This window comes from Ornithodoros turicata, chromosome 1 (assembly GCF_037126465.1).
Source record: "Ornithodoros turicata isolate Travis chromosome 1, ASM3712646v1, whole genome shotgun sequence".
NCBI classification, from domain to species: domain Eukaryota; kingdom Metazoa; phylum Arthropoda; class Arachnida; order Ixodida; family Argasidae; genus Ornithodoros; species Ornithodoros turicata.
Window position 1 is genome coordinate 208,294,066 of NC_088201.1, and position 22,903 is coordinate 208,316,968.

At 45.5% G+C, this 22,903-nt stretch overlaps 2 protein-coding genes and 1 non-coding gene across 4 annotated transcripts in view; 1 reads left to right on the forward strand and 2 right to left on the reverse strand.

Annotated features, from left to right (window-relative positions):
• The window catches only part of LOC135379009 (mucin-12-like), a 546,819-nt gene that overhangs the window by 239,139 nt on the left and 284,777 nt on the right, over nt 1-22,903 (reverse strand). The window lies entirely within an intron of this gene.
• Nucleotides 3,100-3,172, reverse strand: Trnai-gau (transfer RNA isoleucine (anticodon GAU)). Its single transcript has one exon. It is a non-coding gene; the product is annotated as a tRNA-Ile (tRNA).
• On the forward strand, nt 11,089-15,973 carry LOC135375847 (uncharacterized). The gene is made up of 5 exons (XM_064608492.1): nt 11,089-11,346; nt 12,319-12,461; nt 13,578-13,633; nt 13,724-13,789; nt 15,718-15,973. Exons 1-5 carry the CDS (start codon nt 11,242-11,244, stop codon nt 15,894-15,896), a joined length of 549 nt encoding a protein of 182 aa, XP_064464562.1. The 5' UTR covers nt 11,089-11,241; the 3' UTR covers nt 15,897-15,973.

Below are 22,903 nucleotides of genomic sequence, written 5' to 3' on the forward strand. Positions count from 1 at the left end.
TGTTTCCTGAGGATCCTATTGGTTTCCGGCAAAGACGGCTCTTTCTTCATTGTGTTTTTCTTCCAAACGGTAGTGCTGTGTGAACTAATTTTGCTTGCACCTTACTAACTGAAACACAGAGAACGCATTCGATTTTTTTTTTTTTTTTGCATTCGAGAACGGAGGCATTTGAGAACAAGTTCTGTTTCCTTTTTTTTTTTTTTTTTTTTCATTTTAGCGCCCGTTTAAGGAGCATGAGAGGCACGTCATTTCATATATTTTTTTTTTGTGACCGCGTAGTGTGAACACCTTCGGGAGTACCTTCGGGAACTGCCTCGTAAAATAACTTGTTTTAGTAATCCGTTTCCTCTCAAACTGTTTCGCGGAGCGCCAATGAGAAGAGGGAGTGTCCTCTACTGAATAGAATGTGCTGATTGGACAGCGGCACAACTATTAGCGAACCGTTGGAGTGAAAAAGCACGTTTACAGGCTAGGGTGAATCATCTGCTACGACATGGGAGCAACGCGACCGTAGAGTCACTAAATAGGGATCAGAGTAGCGACACGGAGCCACGCCGGAGAGCGAGGCCGCCATCTTGGTTTCAGCGCAGCTGCGTAGCCTAGCAATGGGACACTAATCTCGGCGTAACTTAGCGGCGATAAGTTACGCTGACCGAGAGGAAAAGCAGTCGTAAACCATGATAGTAAGTTTCTCCGTGTGCCTCGTATAATTCCAGCTCCCCTATCAGGTTAGTACCGTTCTGTGAAACTGGCAATTGTAGGAGGGCGCCAACTTGCAATGGGAACGTAGCGAAAACAAAGGTAGTCATAGCACTTGGCACTTAGCAGGTAGTCAAACAGTCATATGGAAGTGTCTCATGAGTAAGCATAGAGTTGCAGAGGAAGGTACTTTTGCGCAATATATGGAGCCCTAGTTGCACGAAGTTCCAAATTTGGGACCATACCATACCGCCATAACTGGCAGGATTTGGGGCTTCGTAGTTATTTTTCCTGTCCCACTTTGAGGCTCTGAATCAAAAAATAATGTGAGATGTTTTTTTGTTTCAAGTCACAGGAAAAATGTGTGCAGTTGAGCAATGTGTCAAGTGGGGTAGGGTCCTGTGGCTACCACGGGGAAACATCCCATGACATATCATCCTTCAGTTATTGTTGTTGTTGTTGTTTTCGCCCCCTCGAAATGTTTGTTTTAAGCTTTAATGTTCATTCTTTCTCAAGAGCTTTTCGGAAACTGCGAACAACGTGATTAAAATGTGCACTCTCGAACAGATGGTAAAGGCACTGAAGAACGACATCTTCTATCTGTTCGAAACGACTAACAGCCAGACTCGAAACTGCACATTCTTTGGGGTCAATGAAACCGACGAAGACAATCACACGGGGACAATGCGCATCGGTAACGGTTTTGACACGTAAGTAGAACACTATCTTTTTTTTTTTCACTTTTAACCACTTGATAACATGGCCAACTGTGCTCATTTACGTCATTTTCCGCAATATCGCGAGCCCTGTTCTGTGGCTCAGTCGCTCAAATGCCCGACTTTCTTCGTACTCATGATTCATATGTGTAGTGTGAACAGAGCTGCTCTGGGGCCAACTGCTCTGCTGTTAGAATTGGTCTGACTTCAGTCGGACAGAGTGCGTGCGGGTCAGTCAGTGCAGGTCATATTCCCTTCCAGATTTGCAACACCCGTTGCTGTGACGGACAACAGGCTCGCTATGGGCAGCGAAGATAGTGAGTTTCTTCTTCTTTTTTTTTGTCATCGTATATCAGCCATGCCAGGAAACAGTTCACTGAGTTATGCCGTACTCGTAAATTCCTTGTTATAGGTCTCTATCAGGTACTGTACACCGATAACTCTACCTGCGGTGTACTCTCTTCAGCGGATAAGGAAGGTGAGAACCTTACCTAAATGAGTGTCTAAATTTAGTTTTAAATCGGTAAAAATCGTGTAATACAAGCTCATACCATACATGGTGTTTCTAATCCTTTACAGATTTTACATAAAAAGCTGTTAAGAGCAACACTGGTGCAATTTTTGCAGGTGGGATATACGGCAGGGCGGCCATCTCGTCGCAAACCGCATAAAGCTACTGGACAGCATGTTATCTCAGATTCATTAATGGACCTTTTTCACCTCGCGTCGAAGGTTCGTGTCTTAGCGGCTGTCCAACGAAACACGATCGGCGTGCGCCAAAGCCAAACGAAGCACAGCCAGCGCCATCTATTGAATGTGTAAGGAACCCTCTTCGGCGCCGTCGGGGTCACAGCACACGCGCAGAAGCGTTGCGAAAAAGGTCCATTAACTCTTGAATTAGAATTTTCGGTAAATACCAGGCAGCAACATCAGAGGTAATCGCGATTTTAATTCATGCTCACTTTGAAAAATCCGGAAGCGAGTGGGTGCTTTCGCATATAAATCACCCAATTTTTTGACGTATGCAAATGAGCCGCAACAAGAATTGCGTACTTCTGGAGTGCAGAAACTGCATGCCTTTCGACCTAGCTGGGAAGGTTTAGAGCAGGGAAGGATAACGGACGTATTTTGGTTACCGTTTCTATTTTCGTTAATGCTATATTTTCGTTTTCGTTATCCGTTTCTGATACCAGCCCCGCCCCCCTTCAATTTCGTTTCCGTTAAGTTTCCATTACTGTTTCCGGTAATGGAACGGTTGTTATAGAACTGCGTCAGGACAGCCCTTCGGGCTCTGTCAACACCCTGTTTTGCCCAAGTTCATTCGGTGCCACGCGTACACACTACACAAGTAATTTTACGTCGTTGGGATGTGCACATTCTCCAACAATAAAAAAAAAAAAAAATGTAGGAACATGTCTTCAGTCACTCGGAGTCCAGCAACTCAAGATGAGCGTAACCTTCATCCAATGTCGCATTCATAAGCGGACGCTCTCTAAATGATATCGTCATGGCCACGGTGAAACTAAAAAAAAAAAACAAAAACAAAGTACAGAATAAGTAACTAAAAATTACAGGCTGTCATCATCGTGCTATGGTGAATTATAGTCGTGTATTGATGTCATGGAGTTACGAGGACAGGGGCGAGGTAAGCGACGCATGAAAGATGAAAGTCACTGAAAAGGTTTGCCAGCTGTAGGACTCGAACCAACATCTTCTGGATTATCGGTCCAGGGCTCTACCAATTGAGCTAAGCTAACACACCTTCTGTGGGACATCCAAGTGTGTGTCATCTGAAAGGACAAATCAGCCACTCTCTCTCACTCATCCTCCTTTCACACTTACATTTTTGCTCACTCATACACACATGCACCCCCGAGATCGAATATTGCGCTTTCTTCCCATGCTTTCGTGTAGTATCGAGAGCATTACAGGGAATGGAGTCATCAAAGCAAAAAAAGAAAAGAAAAAAGAAAAGAAAAAACAGTCAATCAAATATCAACGCACAACAGGAATAGTCATTACCCGAATTCAATACCGGACGGTAAATTCGTTTCCGTTTCTGTTTCCGGTAATGGAGGACAGTGGCATGCGTTTCCGTTATCGTTACCACCTCCAATTTCCGTAATATACCGTTTCTGTTTCCGTTACCATTACCTTTACCCTTCCCTGGCTTAGAGTCACTAAACAGGGGTGAATAGGGGGTCCCTATTTAGTGACTCTGGGGAGGTTGTGCTTCCGAAAGAGCTTGCTGTTATGGACCTCACAGAAGAAGAAAAATAAACACACCTCGGACCGAGATTCGAACTCATGTACCTCCCAGTCTCGACGTGACGAGGCCAGCACGCTAACCATTCGGCCACGCAAGCCGGCAACGAAAAAGCGGTCTATATGAAACTACGCACTTTTGGAGCGCAATAATGGGGAAAGTGGGAAAAAGGGGAAAGGGCGTTCGCGTCAGAGGGGGCATGTGTTTTGCTAAGACTGAGCTGACTCGAATAAATGGTGATCTGTTGTGGAATGCAGTCTACCTAGCCATCGGATCCGCATTTATTCCAATCAGCGTAGTTTCGTTTATTCTTTTTTTTTTTTTTTCGTTAATACTGTTCTCGAATAGTGCGCAGTTCCAGCTTTGGCTCATCTGCGCGTCAAAATTTAGCGATTTCTATCTCAATATGCGTTTCAGGATCTTAAAAGAGAGCTTGAATATAAGCAAAGGCTGGGTGAAATTCCGCTATTTCGCATTTTCCCGAATACACCTATTAATCAATTTTAGGTGATTAGTCGTCCAGTATTTACATGCGTTTTCCCAGAGGATGCACGCCCGGCCATATAACTCATCCGCGAAAAAAAGAAAAAAAGCCATTTTTTCATTGTCATAAATAGTACGTTAATTGTATTTCAAATACTTTTTTAAAGTATTTTTAATTACTTTAATTATCGTGTATTTATACTCTATCTTAATTACATTCTAACGTTAGTATTTATTATCTTATCTTAAATACATTTTTGAGTATCTTGTAGGTGTCTGCCACTAAATAGGCCTTCCGGTACCGTGAGCGCACCCAGGAGCGAGTACCATCGTGGAGTTCCTGGCGAGGGAGATGTCGTGTGAATGATATTCGCGATTGCAATTAAGTGCAGGTGGCGCCTCGAACCAGACTTGTACGTATTTTGAGTACGTACTCAAAATACAGTATTTGAAATACTTTTCCCGGTATTTTGGTACTCTACTCAATACTTTCTGCGACAAGTATTTTTAAAGTATTTAAAATACCTTTTCAGCATTTGCTACTAAGTGCTCAGAATACTTTCCTTCCTCGTCAAGCCCGACCAATAGCCCGACACCTTCGTCAGAAAACGGTTCCTATTCATATTGTATTCAGGTGAATCCCCAGGTGAACCCCCATTAGGTACAAGAGAATACCAGTATTTATTTCCTTGGTCAGCAACGCGATAAACACGCACCAGAGGTTGAAGGACCCAAGCTGACATAGTAATACAAAAGTAATGGCGTTACTTATCAGAAGTAATGGCGTTAATAACGCATTACCTATCACACAAAAGTAATGAGTCACGTAATGCGTTACCTCTTGAGAAAGTAACGAGTAACGGAAGTGCACTACAAAATAAAAGTAACTTCCCCACCTCTGCGTCCGATAGACACGTAGTATGTAAGCGTTGCAAGGGAACAAGAGCTCCTTTGGAAGTATGGCAAGTTCGTTCCCTATCACGCAGTCGCCTCGTTAGTCTCGTTTTTATTTATTTTTTAATCAGGCAGTGCGAAGATGAACTGCGTCACTGATAAGCTAGGCATGACAGTAAATAAAAGTGCAGACTTACATTCCGATATGTACGGCATTAACCCAGTGTTTAATGGTGTCATAAAAGGCGCCCTTCATTAAGATACGTTACATAATTTGTTTTCATTCTTCTTGGTCATATGGCAGAAATCTTCCTCTGGGTCGCCCAGAAAACTGCCGTCGAGATTTCCTTTCATCAGTGTTGCGGGAAAGTCTTCCAAAGCGAAACAAAGAAGAAACTGGACTCGGAACAGGGTTGCGTAACACCGGAAAAAACCAAGACACACCGTAGATTCTTCAAGGACTGCCTCGTGCCTTCGTGAACTAATCGCGTTTTGACAAACTTCCTTTTTCGAAACAGAAAGGAGCTCGATGTGAAATAAAGAAAAAATATAAACGTAACCATGAAGTGCACGTGCTCACTCGCTAATGCGATTTTAATTTCCCGATGATCCTACCCTGCACGTACGTCGCATCGCCGAAAACCCAGCGCGCGCTGCAGGTGTTTCTCTCTCTCTCTTTCTCACTCTCTCGTGGTCGTGCGAGATGAAGCGAAGAAACGGGAAAAATGGCCCGAAATGCAGACTGGTCGTTTCGCAGCACAGGGGTGACACAAACGCGCCAGTGTTGTAACTACCCTCACGCGGGTGCTTTTGGCAAAACTGCCATCTTGTCGTGGTCGCACCTCATAGAAAACGTCATTTTGAGGTCATGTGACTCTCTTTACATGTCGTTTTGGCGCTTACCGACATATTTCCGTCGTCATAACGCCAAGAGATGGACATATTTTGGATGGAGAAAAAACACGTGACTTAGCTTCCACGTCTCCGATTATGCGCCACATTATCGGAGACCCCACAGTCAATGCACGGACTACATTCTCCGGTCGCGGAGATATATGCCTGAGTGTCCCCATTTCGAGAGCAAAGGGGATGACTCAACCCAAGGTGCTTCAGTAAGTTAGATACCGTGACAACGGCGATGTACCCGCAGGCCGATGTCATGTGTGACGTTGCATGAGAGAAGCGCAGCTTTCGTCGTCTGCGATTACGGCACGTTTTGACAAATTCCTCGAAAAGGACTTGGTTATTCTGAATGAAACTTTGACGGTTGTATGTGTACAGTACACGTGAAGACAGTTTTGGCTAAGTTTCGGAATCGCCCCGGCTGTACGAGACCGTCCCTTTAAGGTCACGTGTGTCTTGACGTTTGCTGTGACGTGTGACCAGGACCTGTCCAGGATGCATTGCGCGCGCCCAGCACGCTTTAGTCTACGGAACAATACATTGGATGCCATCCCTGTGGTATTCTGCGTGTTGTGAAATTGTCCGATGAAGTGTTTTCACCCGTGCACTCTAAGAAAAAAAGAGTAAAACCGGGAGTAATTGCAGCTTGTACTCCCCTGGACAGCCAATTACCCCCATTATAGTCCTCTAACCAGACATTTAGTCCCGACATTTATTCCCCAAGATTGCAAATTGTCACTGAACTTCGCGAATGGTCTCCTGAATGCAACAGCCTACGTAAATATGTGTCCTTGGTCAATTTGAACGGCATAATCCTGCATAACTCAGCCAACGTAGCAATTTTCCAGCCACACAGAGTAAGAAACGGTGAGTGCATCTTTCTTCTCAAATTTTATGCCTTACGTACGGCGCGAGATTTTATATCACTCGATATATCACGGTTGACTGTTTGTATTTTCGTGCATGCACACGAATTATGTACCTGGTACTCTTGCAACAGCGCGTGAAACGCAGTCTCCATTCATTTTCTCCCGTGCATTTACTCCCGAAAGGTACTATTCCTTGTGGCAATGGATATACTCCCCAAAAGGAGTAAAAGTACTCTTTTTTTCTTAGTGTGTGGGGTTTAGTATACGCGCCCTGAGGACACGCAGAGCGTGACAGCCGTGTGGTATAGGTGACATCGAAGGCGAGAGAGCTCCCGATCTTTCTAAGAATGAAGTCTTTTCCCTCCCTCTCTCTCTGTAAGTATGTTAGTTGTTTCACTCATTTAGGTTGTTTTAGAATAAAGCAGTATTTGTCTTAACTCCAACGAGAACGGACGTCTTTGCTTCTTTTTAGTGCTAGAAACGCGATGCGATTGAGTTTATACCGAGCGGCTTATGTCAGGTACTTCAAAGTTCCAAAGTGCCACTACCGAGTAAATCTCGCGTCTCCAGTATCTACCAGAATGTGTATTGGAATCAGAAAGAAGTTATGTTAGTGAAATGTTCTTGACTGATTTTACATACCTGCAAGTTATTTTGGCTCCACGTGACGGGATAGGTAGAGACAAGTGATTTTGTTTTAGAACTGTGACGTCATGATAGGCTTCAACGGAGCGCCCGGCTCTCATCTGGCAACGTTGTTGCCCTTCGCGTCTTCAAATTTTGCAATCCGTTAGCGAAGTCACACGTGAAATATCATCCGACCGTTCCGACCTTCTAGAAAACACAAAAAGGGGAAGACATCTCTCCCATTTTCCCCTCGTTCGATCAGCCTCACGTGACTTCTCCACCATGTGATCCTCCGCGGACGCCGGTGTCGTTGCTAGCAGACGAGTGCCCTCTCCAGAACATGCCATCATTGCAATTTGTAGGCTTACGATTACGTCACCCGCTATTCGCGTCATCGAAACTTGCGGATGGCACGGCAGATCTTCAAAAATTGACAGGAACTGCACACCGTTCGCAAATAGGATCGAAATTTCGCGCACAGTATCCGTGAGGGACCTTCTTTTTATGGACTAAGTAACATGAACGCTGTTTTCGGAGTCCAGAGTGGCACTTCTTAGATTCACAACAGTGTGCGTGTGTGCGAACCTGTATAGCGGCATCGTGGGCCGTCCTAGGAAGTGCACGTACGGAAGATCTTGCTGCGGACCACAATCGAAGGGGATGAACCATGGACGTAGCCATAGGCAAGCTCAAATAAACGGCTCTGTCGCTGTCGTTGTTTTGGTGCCAATGTGACTTGAATCATATCTTCCAGTACTTTTCTTTTTTCCTTTCGGCTTTCCCCGTCCGCTATTTTCCTGTTACATTTACACCATTACGAAAAGTCACCATTTTACGGTGTCTTATTATTATTGTTTAATATTAGCATTAGTAATACCGTGTTGCGTTTATTATTCGATCACATACGTTTATTGTATGCGGTTACACTGGTTAGTTAAAACGCGGAGCCTAGTTTACGACCCGACCTCTCTGCCAACGTAGCACGTGCTGGAAATGAAGCTGAATAGAATCCGAAACGTCACCAACAAAGGAGCGCTTTGCATGTCTGACATGAAACTTTGATTGATCTAACATCACTGTCACAGAAGAAACATGCATGGCATTAAAAAAAAAAAGGCAACCGCCTGTGTTCTAGCAGCACAGGAAGCCGATGATCGCTCTTGAAACAATTAACACTTCGTAAATGTTTTTCGTATAATTACTGACGATACATACCATCGAATGCATGCAGAACCGTAATATTATTTCAGAGAGTGTCCGTTGAACACAAAGCGGAAAGATGTACCTTCCAGTGATCCTGTTCTCTTGTGGACTCTTCGTTGTTGCGGACAGTGCCATAACCTGCAGATCTGAGGCAAAGGACCAAGTGGCATGGGAAGTAAAACGACATTCCGGAATATTAGGGAATTTTTAGGGAACCGGCGAGGTGCATACGACGGATCGGTGCGTGTTCCAGTGGCAAAGAACCGGCAGGAGAACTCATGATAAAGTGTTTCCAGGAGCCGAAGGGAAACAACCGCCGAGATACGTGAGCGCAATCTCTCCTTATAAACAGAAGAGAAGCTTTTATTTTTCCCCGATGCGCTGTAAATATTGTTAGGGAGCTCGAGGACAGCTAACGTTCTCACGCGCGTTTCCCGCGCTTAGTCTACCACGTCGTTACTCCCCCGCGGTGGAAGGCCATGTCCTCATGGCTGATGGAAGGGTTTAAGGCGGACGACGTACGCAGTGTGCACCGCAGGCTTTCTGCTGTCGACAGGAGAAACGCAAGGCTCGACTTGGTAGTTTACATCGGAGATACGGCGGACAACTTTATGAGGGCCTGTGTATGAGCGCCCAACACGACGAGTAGGTGTCCAGAGCCAGACCATATCACCGTAGGAAACTGGTCGATGCGAGGCACTATAAGGAGTAGATTGGTGTTGTTGGGTTTCTAAGGTGCGAAGCCGCGCCAGCTGACGCGCGTCTTCGGCGTTGCAAACAGCCGCGGACACCGGATCCAGATGGTCGTCACCAGCTCGAGGCAGAAGGCAGTTCAGTAGAGACGACGATTCACGGCCGTAGAGCAGAAAGTAAGGGGAGAACCCCGTTGTGGCCCGACAAGCGGTATTATAAGCGTAGGTGACATACGGTAGAACGACGTCCCAATTTTTATGGTCCGCCGTGACGTACATAGACATCATTTCGGCACGTGTGCGATTGCGACGTTCGGTCAGACCATTTGCTTGAGGGTGGTACGGAGTGGTAGTGCTGTGGACGGCGTTGCTGAGTCGAAGTACGTTTTGGACAGTTTTCGAAAGGAACGCTGCGCCACGGTCACTTATCATGGTTTGGGGCGCACCATGACGCAGGATGATACGCTCGAGCAGAAAGGACGCAACATCGGCTGCCGTTCCGAAGGCTGTAGCTCGTGTCTCCGCATAACGCGTGAGATAGTCAACAGACGCGACCACCCATCTGTTCCCGGCTGAACGAGGAATGACTAGCAACCAGTGCTCCCCATAAATTCTGCCTATATAGGATGCCACCACGCAGGGTAAACAGTTTGGCTTTCCGCGAGACAGGGACGGCATTCGAGGAAAATTCGTTGAAAATGTCAACAAGTGCAGGGTCTTGGCGTTGCTGGTGTCCAATATCAGAAAATTCTAGCGCTCTGAGAGCGGGCGATGGGCCCGCTGGGGCCGGGGCCGGGGCCGCGGGTACCGTGACAAGCTCTCAGCGTCCAAGTGCGTCTATCCCAACTTGTAGTGGATAGTGAGATGGTACTCTTGCAGATTTAATGCCCAACGGCCAAGCCGACCGGTCGGGTTTTTCATGTTGGCCAACCAACGCAACGCGTGATGGTCCGTGATGACGCGTAACGGGCGGCCGTAGATGTAGGGACGAAACTTTCCCAATGCTCAAACCACTGCCAAGCATTCTTTTACAGTGATGGCGTAATTGCGTTCGCAATCAGTTTGCGTACGGCTGGCGCAAGCGATTACTCGCTCTTGTCCATTCACGGATTGAATTAGAACGGCCCCAATGCCGTGTCCACTAGCATCAGTATGGAGTTCAGTGGCCGCACCTTCCACAAAGCGGCCAAGAACTGGTGGAGAGCTAAGCAAGGCCTTGAAGGATAAATACGAGTCTTCTTGGTCCGAACTCCACGCGAAGGCAGTGTTTTTCTTTAACAGGCGCTGGAGGGGCCCAGCAATGTGGGCGAATCCCTTGATGAAGCGCCTAAAGTACGAAGAGAGCCCAAGAACCGTAGAGACTTCTGGTTCACAGGGCGGGGGCATTGTTGGACGGCAGAAATCTTGTGGGAATCAGGGTGGATGCCTTCTTTGTCAACAACGTGACCTAATACTATGATATGTTGTCCACAAAGTGTGCATTTTTTTGCGTTCAGTTGGAGCCAGACTTCACGAAAGCATTCCAGTACAGCCCTTAGACGCCGCATGCTCATCTATGCTTTCGGAGAAGACCACGACATCGTCAGGATAACAGAGACAAAACGTCCACCGAAAGGAGCGAAGAAGCATGTCCATCATTCGCTGCAACGTCGCAGGGGCATTGCAGAGCCACAGGCACAGGAGAAACATGCATGTCATTCAAAAAAGAAGAAGAAGAAAAAGAGGTAACCGGATGTGTTCCATGAAGACAGGAAGCCGTCGATTGCTCCTTGAAACAATTAACACTTGGCAGATGTTTCCCGTATAATTACTGATGATTAATACCATCCAGTGCACGCATAACCGTAATACCATTTCGGAGATTATCCCGTATTACGCAATGCGGAAAGATGTACTTTCTAGTCGCCGTGTTCTCTTTTGGACTCTATGCTGCTGCGGACGGTGCCGTTGTGCCAAAGTGTGACCCCGAGGCAAAGGACCAAGTCGCCTGGGAGGTAAGATGTTATACCTGTAAAGCTTAGTCATCACGGTTTCGTCGTAGGTACGTGACGTGCCGATTGTGGATAATGCGCAAGAAGTCGTACGTCTTCCACGATTTATGAGGGATTGATTATTATTATTATTATTCCTTTCTTGTCAAGACGCGTGCGGCAGGGTGGTGCGGATAAAGTGTCCAATCATTGCGAAAAATCGTTTACGGAGACCAATGGGACGTCGCCCCTCGCACTGTCGCATCTCTTGAGGAAGAGGTGCGCGTTCACCATAAATTATGGGGAGTGACTATTTCGGGTTGAACCCGATTCCGCATGATTACCCCCCCCCCCCCCCCTTCCCCCCGGAACGTACATCCGACCAGTTCGGGTTACACCGGATTTCTCCCTGAATTCTAGTCGCTACGAAATCCTCCAGTGACGTTTCCACTGAAGACGAACAACGGTCGCCACGTGTAACACGTGTAATAATGGGTCACTTACGTTCCCAGCTATACACCCATGTGGATCAACACCGTGTATGCCTTCGGGGATTACCGCTGGAAACCGCGGGAAGATCACAATCCCGAAAAAAAAAAAAAGAAAACAGAGAGCGAGATTAGGAAAGGACTGAATAAACAAGAGGAGAAAAAAAAAACACTCGATAACACCCGAAGGCACAATTATCGCCCGATTTCTCCCCGAATTACACGTTTTTGCCCCCCGAATCTGATTAGGGAATTAAGCCCAAAAAGTAACTCCTTAAGTCCATAATAAATTTCCTCTCGTATTAATCTGTGTGGAGCGAGGGTTGGGTCCTGTGGCTATATACCACGGGGGAACATCCCATATCATCATCACTTCTCTCCTTCATTTATTGTTGTTGCTGTTGTTTTCGCCCCTCGAAATGTTGGTTCGAAGTCTTAATATTCATTCTTTCTAAAAACCTTTTCGGAAACTGCAAACAACGTGATTAAAATGCGCACTCTCGAACAGATGATAAAGGCACTGACGAAGGACTTCTTCTATCTGTTCGAAACAACTAACAACCAGACTCAAAACTGTACATTCTTTGCGGTCAATGAAACCGACGAAAAGAATCACACGGGGACATTGCGCGCCGGTATCGGCATGAACACGTAAGTAGAACATGTTTTTTTTTTTTTTTTTTTTTTTACGTTTAACCATTCGACAACATGGACAACGTTGCTTAGTTTATTTATTTATTTAATTACGTTAATCTAATTGAGTTACGTCATCTTGCTGATACTGGATGCCCTGTTCTGTGACTCAGTTGCTCAAATGCCCGGCTCTTTTCGTAATCACGATTCATATGTATAGTGTGAACAGAGCCGTCCTGGGTCCAACTGCTCTGCTGTCAGAATTGGTCTGACTCAGGCATGCACGTATCTTGAGTACGTACTCAGAATACAGTATTTTAAATACTTTTTCTGGTATTCTGGTACTCTACTTAATACTTTTGTCGACAAGTATTTTTAACGCATTTAAAATACTTTTTTTTCGGTATTTGCTACTGAGTACTCGAAATACTTTCCTTCCTGGTCAAGCACACTTCCTGCTGTTTTCCAAATTTTGAGCTCACTCGAACTTTGCCGTCTTTTTTTTTTTTTTTTTCAAGGATCTCTCATTTACCCTTTTGTACAATAGACTGGTCCCACACTTAGCCCTGTTGTCAATAGCTAACTTCGTCAGAAAACGGTTCCTATTCATATTGCCAGGTGAATACCCCATGGGATTAGGAACAAGAGAATCCCGGCACTTATTTCCTTGGTCACCAAAGCAATAAACACGCGCCAGAGGTTGAAACACCGGAGCTCACACCCACCAGGTATTACGAAGTTTCGGGTAAGAAAATATTAGAAAGAAATCTTACTTGGATTCACTGAAGTTTGCCAAACATTACTTGACACGAAGACCTCGCAAATGAAAGACATGTTTAAGCATGGCAGATGAAGTTTAATCCAAAACGGCTACGTTCAGAATACCCCTTTCATTTACTGCAAATACTAAAATACTTTAAAGAGAATCTTAAATACTTCTTAAAGTATTAAGTACTCTACTCAAATTATTGTTTAGTTTTGAGTATTTTGTACTTCATTTTAAATACCTTTTACGTGAAGTATTTAATATCTTATTTTAAATACTTATGTGCAGTATTTTGTACAACTCTGGCTCTGACTTCAGTGGGACAGAGTGTATGCGGATCAGTCAGTGTAGGTCGTATTGCCTTCCAGATCTGCCACAGCCGTTGCTCTGGATGAGAAAGGGTTCCCTATGATGCTTGAGGAAGGTGATTTTTTTTTTTTTTAATAATCGTATATCGGCCACGCCCGGAAACCGTTCAGTGAGTTATGCTGTACTCGTAAATTCTTTGTTATAGGTTGCTATCGTGTACTGTACACTGATAACTCTACCTGCGGTGTAGTCGCTTCACCAGGTGATAAAGGTGAGAACCTTACCCCAATTAGTGTCTAAATTTAATTTTAAATGGGTAAAAACAGTGTAATATAAGCGCGTACCATACAGGGTGTTTTTCATCCGTTACAGATTTTACATAAAAAAAGCTGTTAAGATCAACACTGGTGCAATTTCTGCAGGTGGGTTATGCGGCCGGGCAAACCGCATAACGCAACTGGACAACATATTATCTCAAATTCATTAATGGACATTTTTCACACTTGCGTCTTGTGCTAGCGACTGTCCAACGAAACACGATCGGCGCCACCTACTGAATATGTAGGGAACCCTCTTCGGCGCCAGGAGGGTCACAGAGGATGCGCAGAAGCGTAGTAAAAAAAAAAAAAAAAGAAAAGAAAAGTCCATTAACTCTTTAATTAGATATTTCCGGGAAATACGAGGCAGCAGCATCAGAGGTAATCGCGATTTTAATTCATCCTCCTCTTGAAAAATCCGGAAGCGGTGCTTCCCAGTGCTTTCGAATAAATCGCCTAATTTGCTGACGTATGCAAATGGGCCGCAACCAGATCTGCGTACTTCTGGAGCGCAGAAACGACATGACTTTCGACTTAGCTGGGGAGGTTTAGAGTCACCAAATAGTGGTAAATGGGGGGTCCCTATTTAGTGACTCTAGGGAGGTTGTGCTTCCCAAAGAGCTCGCCGTTGTCGACCTCAGAGGAAAAATAAATAAATAAAAAACACAACCGAATTCGAACCCGTGTACCTCACAGTCTCGACGTGACGAGGCCAGCACGCTAACCATGCGGCCACGCGAGCTGGGAAGTAAAGAGCGGTCTTTATGGAACTACGCACTATTGGAGAGCAAAAAGAGGGAAAGCGGGGAAAAAAAGGATAGAGCGTTCGCGTCAGAGGGGGCACGTGTTTTGCTGCGACTGGGCTGACAGGAATAAATGCTGACCTGTTGTCGAAAAGTGCGCAGTTTCAGTTTTGGCTCATTTGAGCGTCAAAATTTAGCGATTTGTACCTTAAAGTGCGTTTCAGGATTTTAAGAGGGAGCTTGAACGTAAGTAATGGCTGGCTGCAATTACGCTATCTCTCATTTCCCCGAATACATCTAATTAATACGTTAATCAATTTTAGGTTGTTAGTCGTCCAGTATTTATATGCGCTTTCCGACAGGACGTACGCCCGGCCATATAACTCATCCCCCCCCCCAAAAAAAAATAAGGAACACGCACATATAAGTCGCTCTCGTAGTTCTTAAGAAAACGTAAAGGATAAGAAAAACGCCCTGTACATATTACAAGTATACATATTAATGTGTGAGTTTATAACTGCGGAAACTGTAAAATGGTAAGAAAATAATTTCGACACCTTCGTCAGAAAACGGTTCCTATTCATATTCTATTCAGGTGAATCCCCAGGGGATTAGGTACAAGAGAATCGCGGACTTATTTCCTTGGTCTGTAACGCAATAAACACGCACCAGAGGTTGAAGGACCCGAGCTGACATAGTAATACAAAAGTAATGGTGTTAATAACGCATTACCTATCACGCAAAAGTAATGAGTCACGTAATGCGTTACCTCTTGAAAAAGTAATGAGAAATGGTAGCACATTACAAAATAAAAGTAACTTCCCCACCCCTGCGCCCGATAGTCCCGTAGTATGTGAGTGTTGCAAGGGAACAAGAGCTCCCTTGGAAGTATAGCAAGTTCGTTCCCTATCACGCAGTCGCCTCGTTAGTCTCATTTTTATTTATTTTTTAATCATGCAGTGCGAAGATTAAATGTGTCACGGATAAGCTATACGTGACAGTAAATAAAAGTGCGGACTTACATTCCGGTATGTACGGCATTAACCCAGTGTTTAATGGTGTCATAAAAGGCGCCCTTCATTAAGATAGGTTACATAATTTGTTGTCATTCTGCCTCATTCTTCCTGGTCATATCGCAGAAATCTTCCTCTGGGTTGCCCAGAAAACTGCCGTTCAGATTTCCTTTCATCACTGTTGCGGGAAAGTCTTCCAAAGCGCAGTAAAGAAGAAACTGGAATTGGAACAGAGCTGCGGAAGTCCCGAAGAAACCAAGACATACCGCAGGTTCTTCGATTACTGTCTTGGGCCTTCGTGCTAATCGCGTTTTGACAAGCTTTCTTTTTCGAAAGAGAAATAACGAGCTCGATGTGCAATAAAGAAAAAATATAAATGTAACCATGAAGTGCACGTTCTCACTCGCTAATGCGATTTCAATTTCCTGATGATCTTGCCCTGCACGTACGTCGCATCACCGAATACCCAGCGTACGCTGCAGGTGTTTCTCTCTCTCTCTCTCTCGTGGTCGTGCGAGACGAAGCGAAGAAACGGGAAAAATGGCCCGAGATGCAGACTGGTCGTTTCGTAGCAAAGGGGGGGGGGGGGGTTGACACAAACCCGCCATTGTTGTAACTACCCTCAAGCGGGTGCTTTTGGCAGAGCTGTCATCTTGTCCTGGTCGCACGTCATAGAAAACGTGATTGTGAGGTCACGTGACTCTGTTTACATGTCGTTCTGCCGCTTACTGACATATCTCCGTCGTCATAACCCCAAGAGATGAACGTATTTTGCCAGCGTAAACTATGCGGTGCTTCTTTCGCAACATGCATTCCATTGCTCTTCAAGTATTGCATCGTCTCTGTAAGTCTTGTTGGGATCCGGGATCCAAATGGTAGCGTAGCGGAGGTAGTCAGGCAGGGGTCCGTCTCCAACAACAACAACAGAGGTTTATTACATGTTCGATGTGTAGACGAGAATAGACAACTAGCTACTGGAGCCCAGCGCTTTTAAACAAACAGACCGGAAACTGATGTCACTTTTACATAATGACAGTCGCGCTCGCGCGTCAGGTCCGGTCCACCATATCCTTGGGAAGAAGGCCACGTCTCTCTTGTTTCGGCTGCCAAGGTCTGTCTGGTCAGCGGGAAGAATGGGCGACTTATCCCTGTTCGTAGACATAATCCTCCCGGAATTAAGGGTGTGTCTAGACGATCACAAAGGGTATGTCTGGACGATGGTGCACTGGAGTCGAGAAAGTCTGAGCTGCACGTGGCAATGCAACCAAGTGGCTCGCTGAATCGCAACAGTCTTAACGTGCGGTCGTCGTCACATCTTTGGAAGTCGTCAACAGCACGAGGCTTTATGTGTACGACTGCACGTTTTACTGCGAGACTATCGGATAAAAATAATTACCGCGATCGAAACACATCTAAAACGGCGCGCAGAAACAACAACCGCATTTTTTGCAAAACGTTTGGCCGCCGATCACGGACGCCGCCGTCTTTAAAGGGACGGTCTCGTACCCCCTGCCCCTCTCATAAAGTGTATCATTTGATTGCCCTTTGTTGCAAATGGAATACTGCGAATTTACCGGACAAAGCACGTCACGTTTACTAAATAACCGAATTAAATTGATAAAGATTGGAGAGCATGTCGCGATCTGAGTTGGCAACAGTAAGAACGGCCACGTCGCTCTGCGGGAAAGTCCGTGATAGGATACAGAAATCGTCTGCTTTTGTGCGCGCTAGTGCACCGGCGTGAGCAGACGACTTTCAGAAGTTACTGGGGACCGCGGCAACTCTCCTATATTTTCTTTTGGTTCTCAAGCGAAAAATGCACAGTCTAAAAAGTGGCCCACGTGGTGGTTTAGAACAACTCTATTAATCCTCAGAGACAAGTTAAAGTCGCAAGACAACCTCACCCACATTCACAAATCTGAAGTCGCCGGCCATCGGTGCGCGGTCGCATTACAGCTCCGACCAAAAATATATTACGCGCGCTTCCATTACACTCCCCGTTGCACACTGATCATGTTTCGAAATGAAGTGTCGCTGACGACGTACATGGAAAAGGAGTACGTGTTTATTTAAAAACCGCATTAGATACTCGCGGAAAGAAAACACGTGACTTAGCTTCCACGTCTCCGATTATGCGCCACATTATCGGAGACCCCACAGTCAATGCACGGACTACATTTTCGGATCGCGGAGATGTATGCCTCAGTGTCCCCATTTCGAGAGCAAAGGGGATGACTCAACCCAAGGTGCTTCTACAAGTTAGATACCGTCACAACGGCGATTTACCCGCAGGCCGATGTCATGTGTGACGTTGCATGAGAGAAGCGCAGCTTTCGTCGTCTGCTATTACGGCACGTTTCGACAAATTCCTCGAAAAGGACTTGGTTATTCTGAATGAAACTTTGACGGTTGTATGTGTACAGTACTCGTGAGGATAGTTTTGGCTAAGTTTCGGAATCGCCCCGGCTGTACGAGACCGTCCCTTTAAGGCAGGTGCCCCAAACTCACCTCGGAAAAGCGTGCAACGCAGAAGGCCGGCACTAGATACCCCACTGTTGCCGTTCCGGATCACTTCAGCGCGCTAAGTTTAGCGGCAAAATGTTTTTGTTGTTTCTGCCAATAAATCTAGCCTTTATATGTCCAAATAAAACGCGTATAGCAACTTTCTGTGTCGTGTTTCACTTTTTGGTCCCGTTTTTAAACGTGTTGAACGATCGGAAGGATGCACGGCTGCGTGCATCACATAGCGTACCTGTCGTACCAGGCGCAGTCATCCATTTCTCCTTCGGTGACTTGGCCTGGCTTGGATTGTGCTTCAACTGGATCTTTAGCGCGCTACAATACAACGCAAGCCAACGTCTGGTAACAATGGGGTATCTAAGGGCGGCCTCCAGCATTGCACGCATCGGCATAGGAAGAAATACATGGGAAAATGGCGACCTTGGGGGACCTGCTTTAAGGTCACGTGTGTCTTGACGTTTGCTGTGACGTGTGACCAGGACCTGTCCAGGATGCATTGCGTGCGCCCAGCACGCTTTAGTCTACGGAGAAATACATTGGATGCCATCCCTGTGGTATTCTGCGTGTTGTGAAATTGTCCGATGAAGTGTTTCCACCCGTGCACTCTAAGAAAAAAAAAAGAGTAAAACCTGGAGTAATTGCAGCTTGTACTGCCCTGGACAGCTAATTACCCCCATTATAGTCCCCTAACCTGACATTTAGTCCCAACATTTACTCCCCAAGATTGCAAATTGTCACTGAACTTCGCGAATGGTCTCCTGAATGCAACACTCTACGTAGATATGTGGCCTTGGTCAATTTGAACGGCATAAGGCTGCATAACTCAGCCAGCGTAGCAATTTTCCAGCCACACAGAGTAAGAAACGGTGAGTGCATCTTTCTTCTCAAATTTTATGCCCTATGTACGGCGCAAGATTTTATATCACTCGATATATCACGGTTGACTGTTTGCTTCAAAGTATTTTCGCGCATGCACACGAATTATGTACCTGTTAAGCGCGGACCCCATAACAAGCGACACGCGACGCGCTGCAGAATTTGTCGCTGTCGCGTCTGGTCATGGCGCGATTTCTTGGTCCATTTGAGCAGCGACATTTCGTCACCGAGAAATGATGTTTTTGGAGAAGCAATGCTTATTTTATTCGAGCTAAGTTGTAAATTGCCATAAATATACCAAAAATAGTATTTCATTCGTCAAAACGAGGAGAAATTGTAATGAAGTTGCTATGTAATATTCGCCGTAACGCAGTGGCGCTGCGGTTGAAGTACCCAACGCCCCGCCCATTTCTTCGTCTGCTAGTTTTGTTGGTTGCCCTCTCCACCCTCTCCCTTGCCCACGCGTTCAGTTCTTGTTTCACGCCGCCAAATCTAGCTGGTTTTGTCAAACAACAGGCAACGAACTCAGCGACATGCTACAAATATCTACTGGGAGTAGATGCAGAAATATTGAGCCGCGACAAAGCTTTTTTGACGCTCGTGTGGCGGCAGTGACGTCGATTTTGTCGCTTCTCGCGTGTATCTGCCGCGTGTCGCTTGTTATGGGATTCGGGCTTTACTCTTGCAACAGCGCGTGAAATGCAGTCTCCACTCTGTGACATTCATTTACTCCGGTGCATTTACTCCCGAAAGGTACTATTTCTTGTGGCAATGCATTTACTCCCCAAAAGGAGCAAAAGTACTCCTTTTTTCCTTAGAGTATGGGGTTCAGTATACGCGCCCTGAGGACACGCACAGCGTGACACCCGTGTGGTGGGGGACCTCGAAGGCGAGAGAGCTCCCGGTCTTTTTAAGAATAAAGGCTTTTCCGTCTGTCTCTGTCGCTGTAAGTATGTTAGTTGTTTCACTCGTTTAGGTTGTTTTAGAATAAAGCAGTATTTGTCTTAACTCTAACATGAACGGAAGTTTTTGCTTCTTTTTAGTGTTAGAAACGCGATGCAGTTGAGTTCATACCGGGCGGCGTATGTCAGGTGCTTCAAGGTTGAACGAGCGTTTACTAGATTAACAACAGTGTGCGTGTTGTTGTTGTTTTTAAGTGTTGACAGAGGTCAGCCAATATTTCGCTTGCTACACTTAAAAAAAGGAAATAAAAGAAAAAGGTTCACCCGGACAAAAAAAAAAAAAGGAAAAATCACACACACTCACATCATCATGTGAAAGAGAGAAAAACAGCAAAAGAGCCTCAGCTAATATATCGTTAGCTAGTATAGCTAGTTCATCGTTTCTAGAGCCTGTAGGCAGACTCTTCACCAAGTTTATCGACAACTCACAATGTATCAAATGCGGCGAAAACTCATAACAGCACTTAACTTATTAAAGCTTGTAGCCCCTTCCTCCAGTGCTAACACACGTCACAGAGACACCTGGAAAATTCAGTTCTCAAGAACGAACTATATGATAATCAAAAACTATCTTCTCAAGGGCCAGTAATTTTAAATAAATTACAAATCGACGCAAAAACTTCCAACAAACAAATTCGTCATATGTTACACGTTTAAGTGTGTCTATTATGTTAACTACTCTTCCATTGGTGTTAGTCACTAGCGTAGATAGGATGAACTTGGTGAGTGACATAGTGAACATTGATTGTGTGTGTTTTCCCTGGGTATTTTTCATTGATAGCTGTCACGGTCAGAGTGGGAACCCAAGCTGCTTCTTGCAGCTTTTTGCGCTGGACCCCCGTCATTGTACTATTGCGTGTGTCGTCTCTGGCAGCGTGGCAACACACCAATCCAAGGACCATGAGCCATTTCAGGGTACAAGCAAATGAAGTTAACTACAGGGTTATTCTAGCAAACGTTACACATTTCGATCGCATTGTAAAAATATGAGACTAGGTTTGGCACATCCCAAACTTTGTAGACTGATAGCCATTTATCTGAAGTTTCATTCGAATTTTTTGTAAGCACTATGGTCATCCAGAAAGAAAATTAAAAATAAAGCAAAATCTCACCCCATGCATTTTCAATGGCCTATCCCACACAAACACGGCTATTTTCTCTTGTGTCTGCTTCCCATTCACATCACTTCACATAGGTAGCGCTGCCTACAACGATGTGACATGCCGATTCTGACGTTATGCACCAATCCTCTTGTTCTAGTCTTGTTCTGTATGCTGGTGCCACCTGTGTGTGGTGAAATGAAAATGAAGTGCACACAGCAGAAAATGGCGACTTTTGAGTGAGATAGGCCATAGAAAATGCATAGAGTGAAATTTTGATCTATTTTTTATTTTTCTTTTAGAGGACCATAATGCTCACAAAAAAAAATCCAACAAAACTTCAGACAAATGGCTACCAGTCTGCAAAGTTTAGTGTTGGATAAAACCAGTCTTCTATTTTTACGATGCGATCAAAATGTGTAACGTTTGCTAGACTAACCCTGTATTTACATAAGTACAAGAGTTGGATGATACAGAGAAACTGTCGGCGATCCGTCCAACCTGCTCATCATCGGTTGAGAGAAGGACGCCTGGGTCACTCTGGTCTCCGCTTATATCTCTTCGGTCGGGCTGCAAGCATTCCCCGAATCCTTGGTTGGGTGCGAGAAACTATGGTAGTGTCTTGGAGCGAATAATGTATCTGGGACGGGTCCCCCAAAACAAGGAAAGGCGACACCTTCGTGGAACTGATGGCCATCTGCAGCCCGTCCTGGCGCGGAAACGTCTTTCACAAAAAACTACGCAGATCGTGTTACACGTACACTTTTCTGTTACAGTGTAGGAACGTAACAGTACATGCTGGAATGTGAAATAAAGTTTCAATTTAATTCAATTCAATGGGCCGTCCAAGGAAGCGTACGTACGGAAGATCTTGCTTCGGACCACAATCGACGGGGCAAACCATACAGTCATGTCTCGATTATCCGGACACATCGGGAGTCGTCCCCCTTTTGTCCGAACAACGAATTTCCGGATAACCGAACCAAGCAAACTTCCCGGGAAACCCGAAAAATTTGGGAGACCTCTTAATAGGTCCAGAAAAGGAAACAAGTAAAAGATCGTTACTTCACTCGTTGCCTTCGTTGCCTTCACTCCCCAATTCAAGTGCCGAATCGGATACTGTGACAGCTGCCTATGCTCCAAATGTGGCGTTGTAGCGAACATTGAGCACGTCCTAATAGAATGTAAGCTCTACGAAACGGAGAGGCGGCAACTCTGTGCTCAGCTGTGTGGTGCTAGCCGACAGACGTTCAACCTGGCTGCAATTCTTGGCCCATGTCAGAGCCATGTCCAACACCGTCGAGGACTTCTGATGTTCTTGGAGTTCCTCTTGGCTACCGGCTTGCTCCAGACGCTGTAGGGTCCTCCCCTGCATCTCAAGGACCATTGGCGCCCCTTTCATGTGCTTCTTCCTTTTGTGCGACGTGTAGCGTTGCGCAACCAGAGGACGGGAGTTCGTGTTGTACTTGCATATAACTTCATTTTCATATTTCACATCGCATGCTTCTCGTGTAATGGGGTAGGGTACTGCTCTCAAGCGGTGAATCACCCCAGGCCATAGTCATGATTTAGTTGTTGTTGTTGTTACTTCAGAAATTCATGCGAAGTGAGCTGCTTGAAATTAGTAGGCACGCGTGTGACAGAATCTTGGTAACAGCCACGGCACACGCTGTATCACCCTGCTGTTCAAAGAACGGTAATGCCACAGAAAGTTGGTCCAGCATACATGTTTTTTGTCTTTTTGCAGATATCTCTGGAATAGGCCAAAAAGACGATGCTTTCGGACTGCCTGGACATCGACGTTCACATACGGTTCACATACGGAACAGGGCACCTCTTCCGCTTATCGTGTGT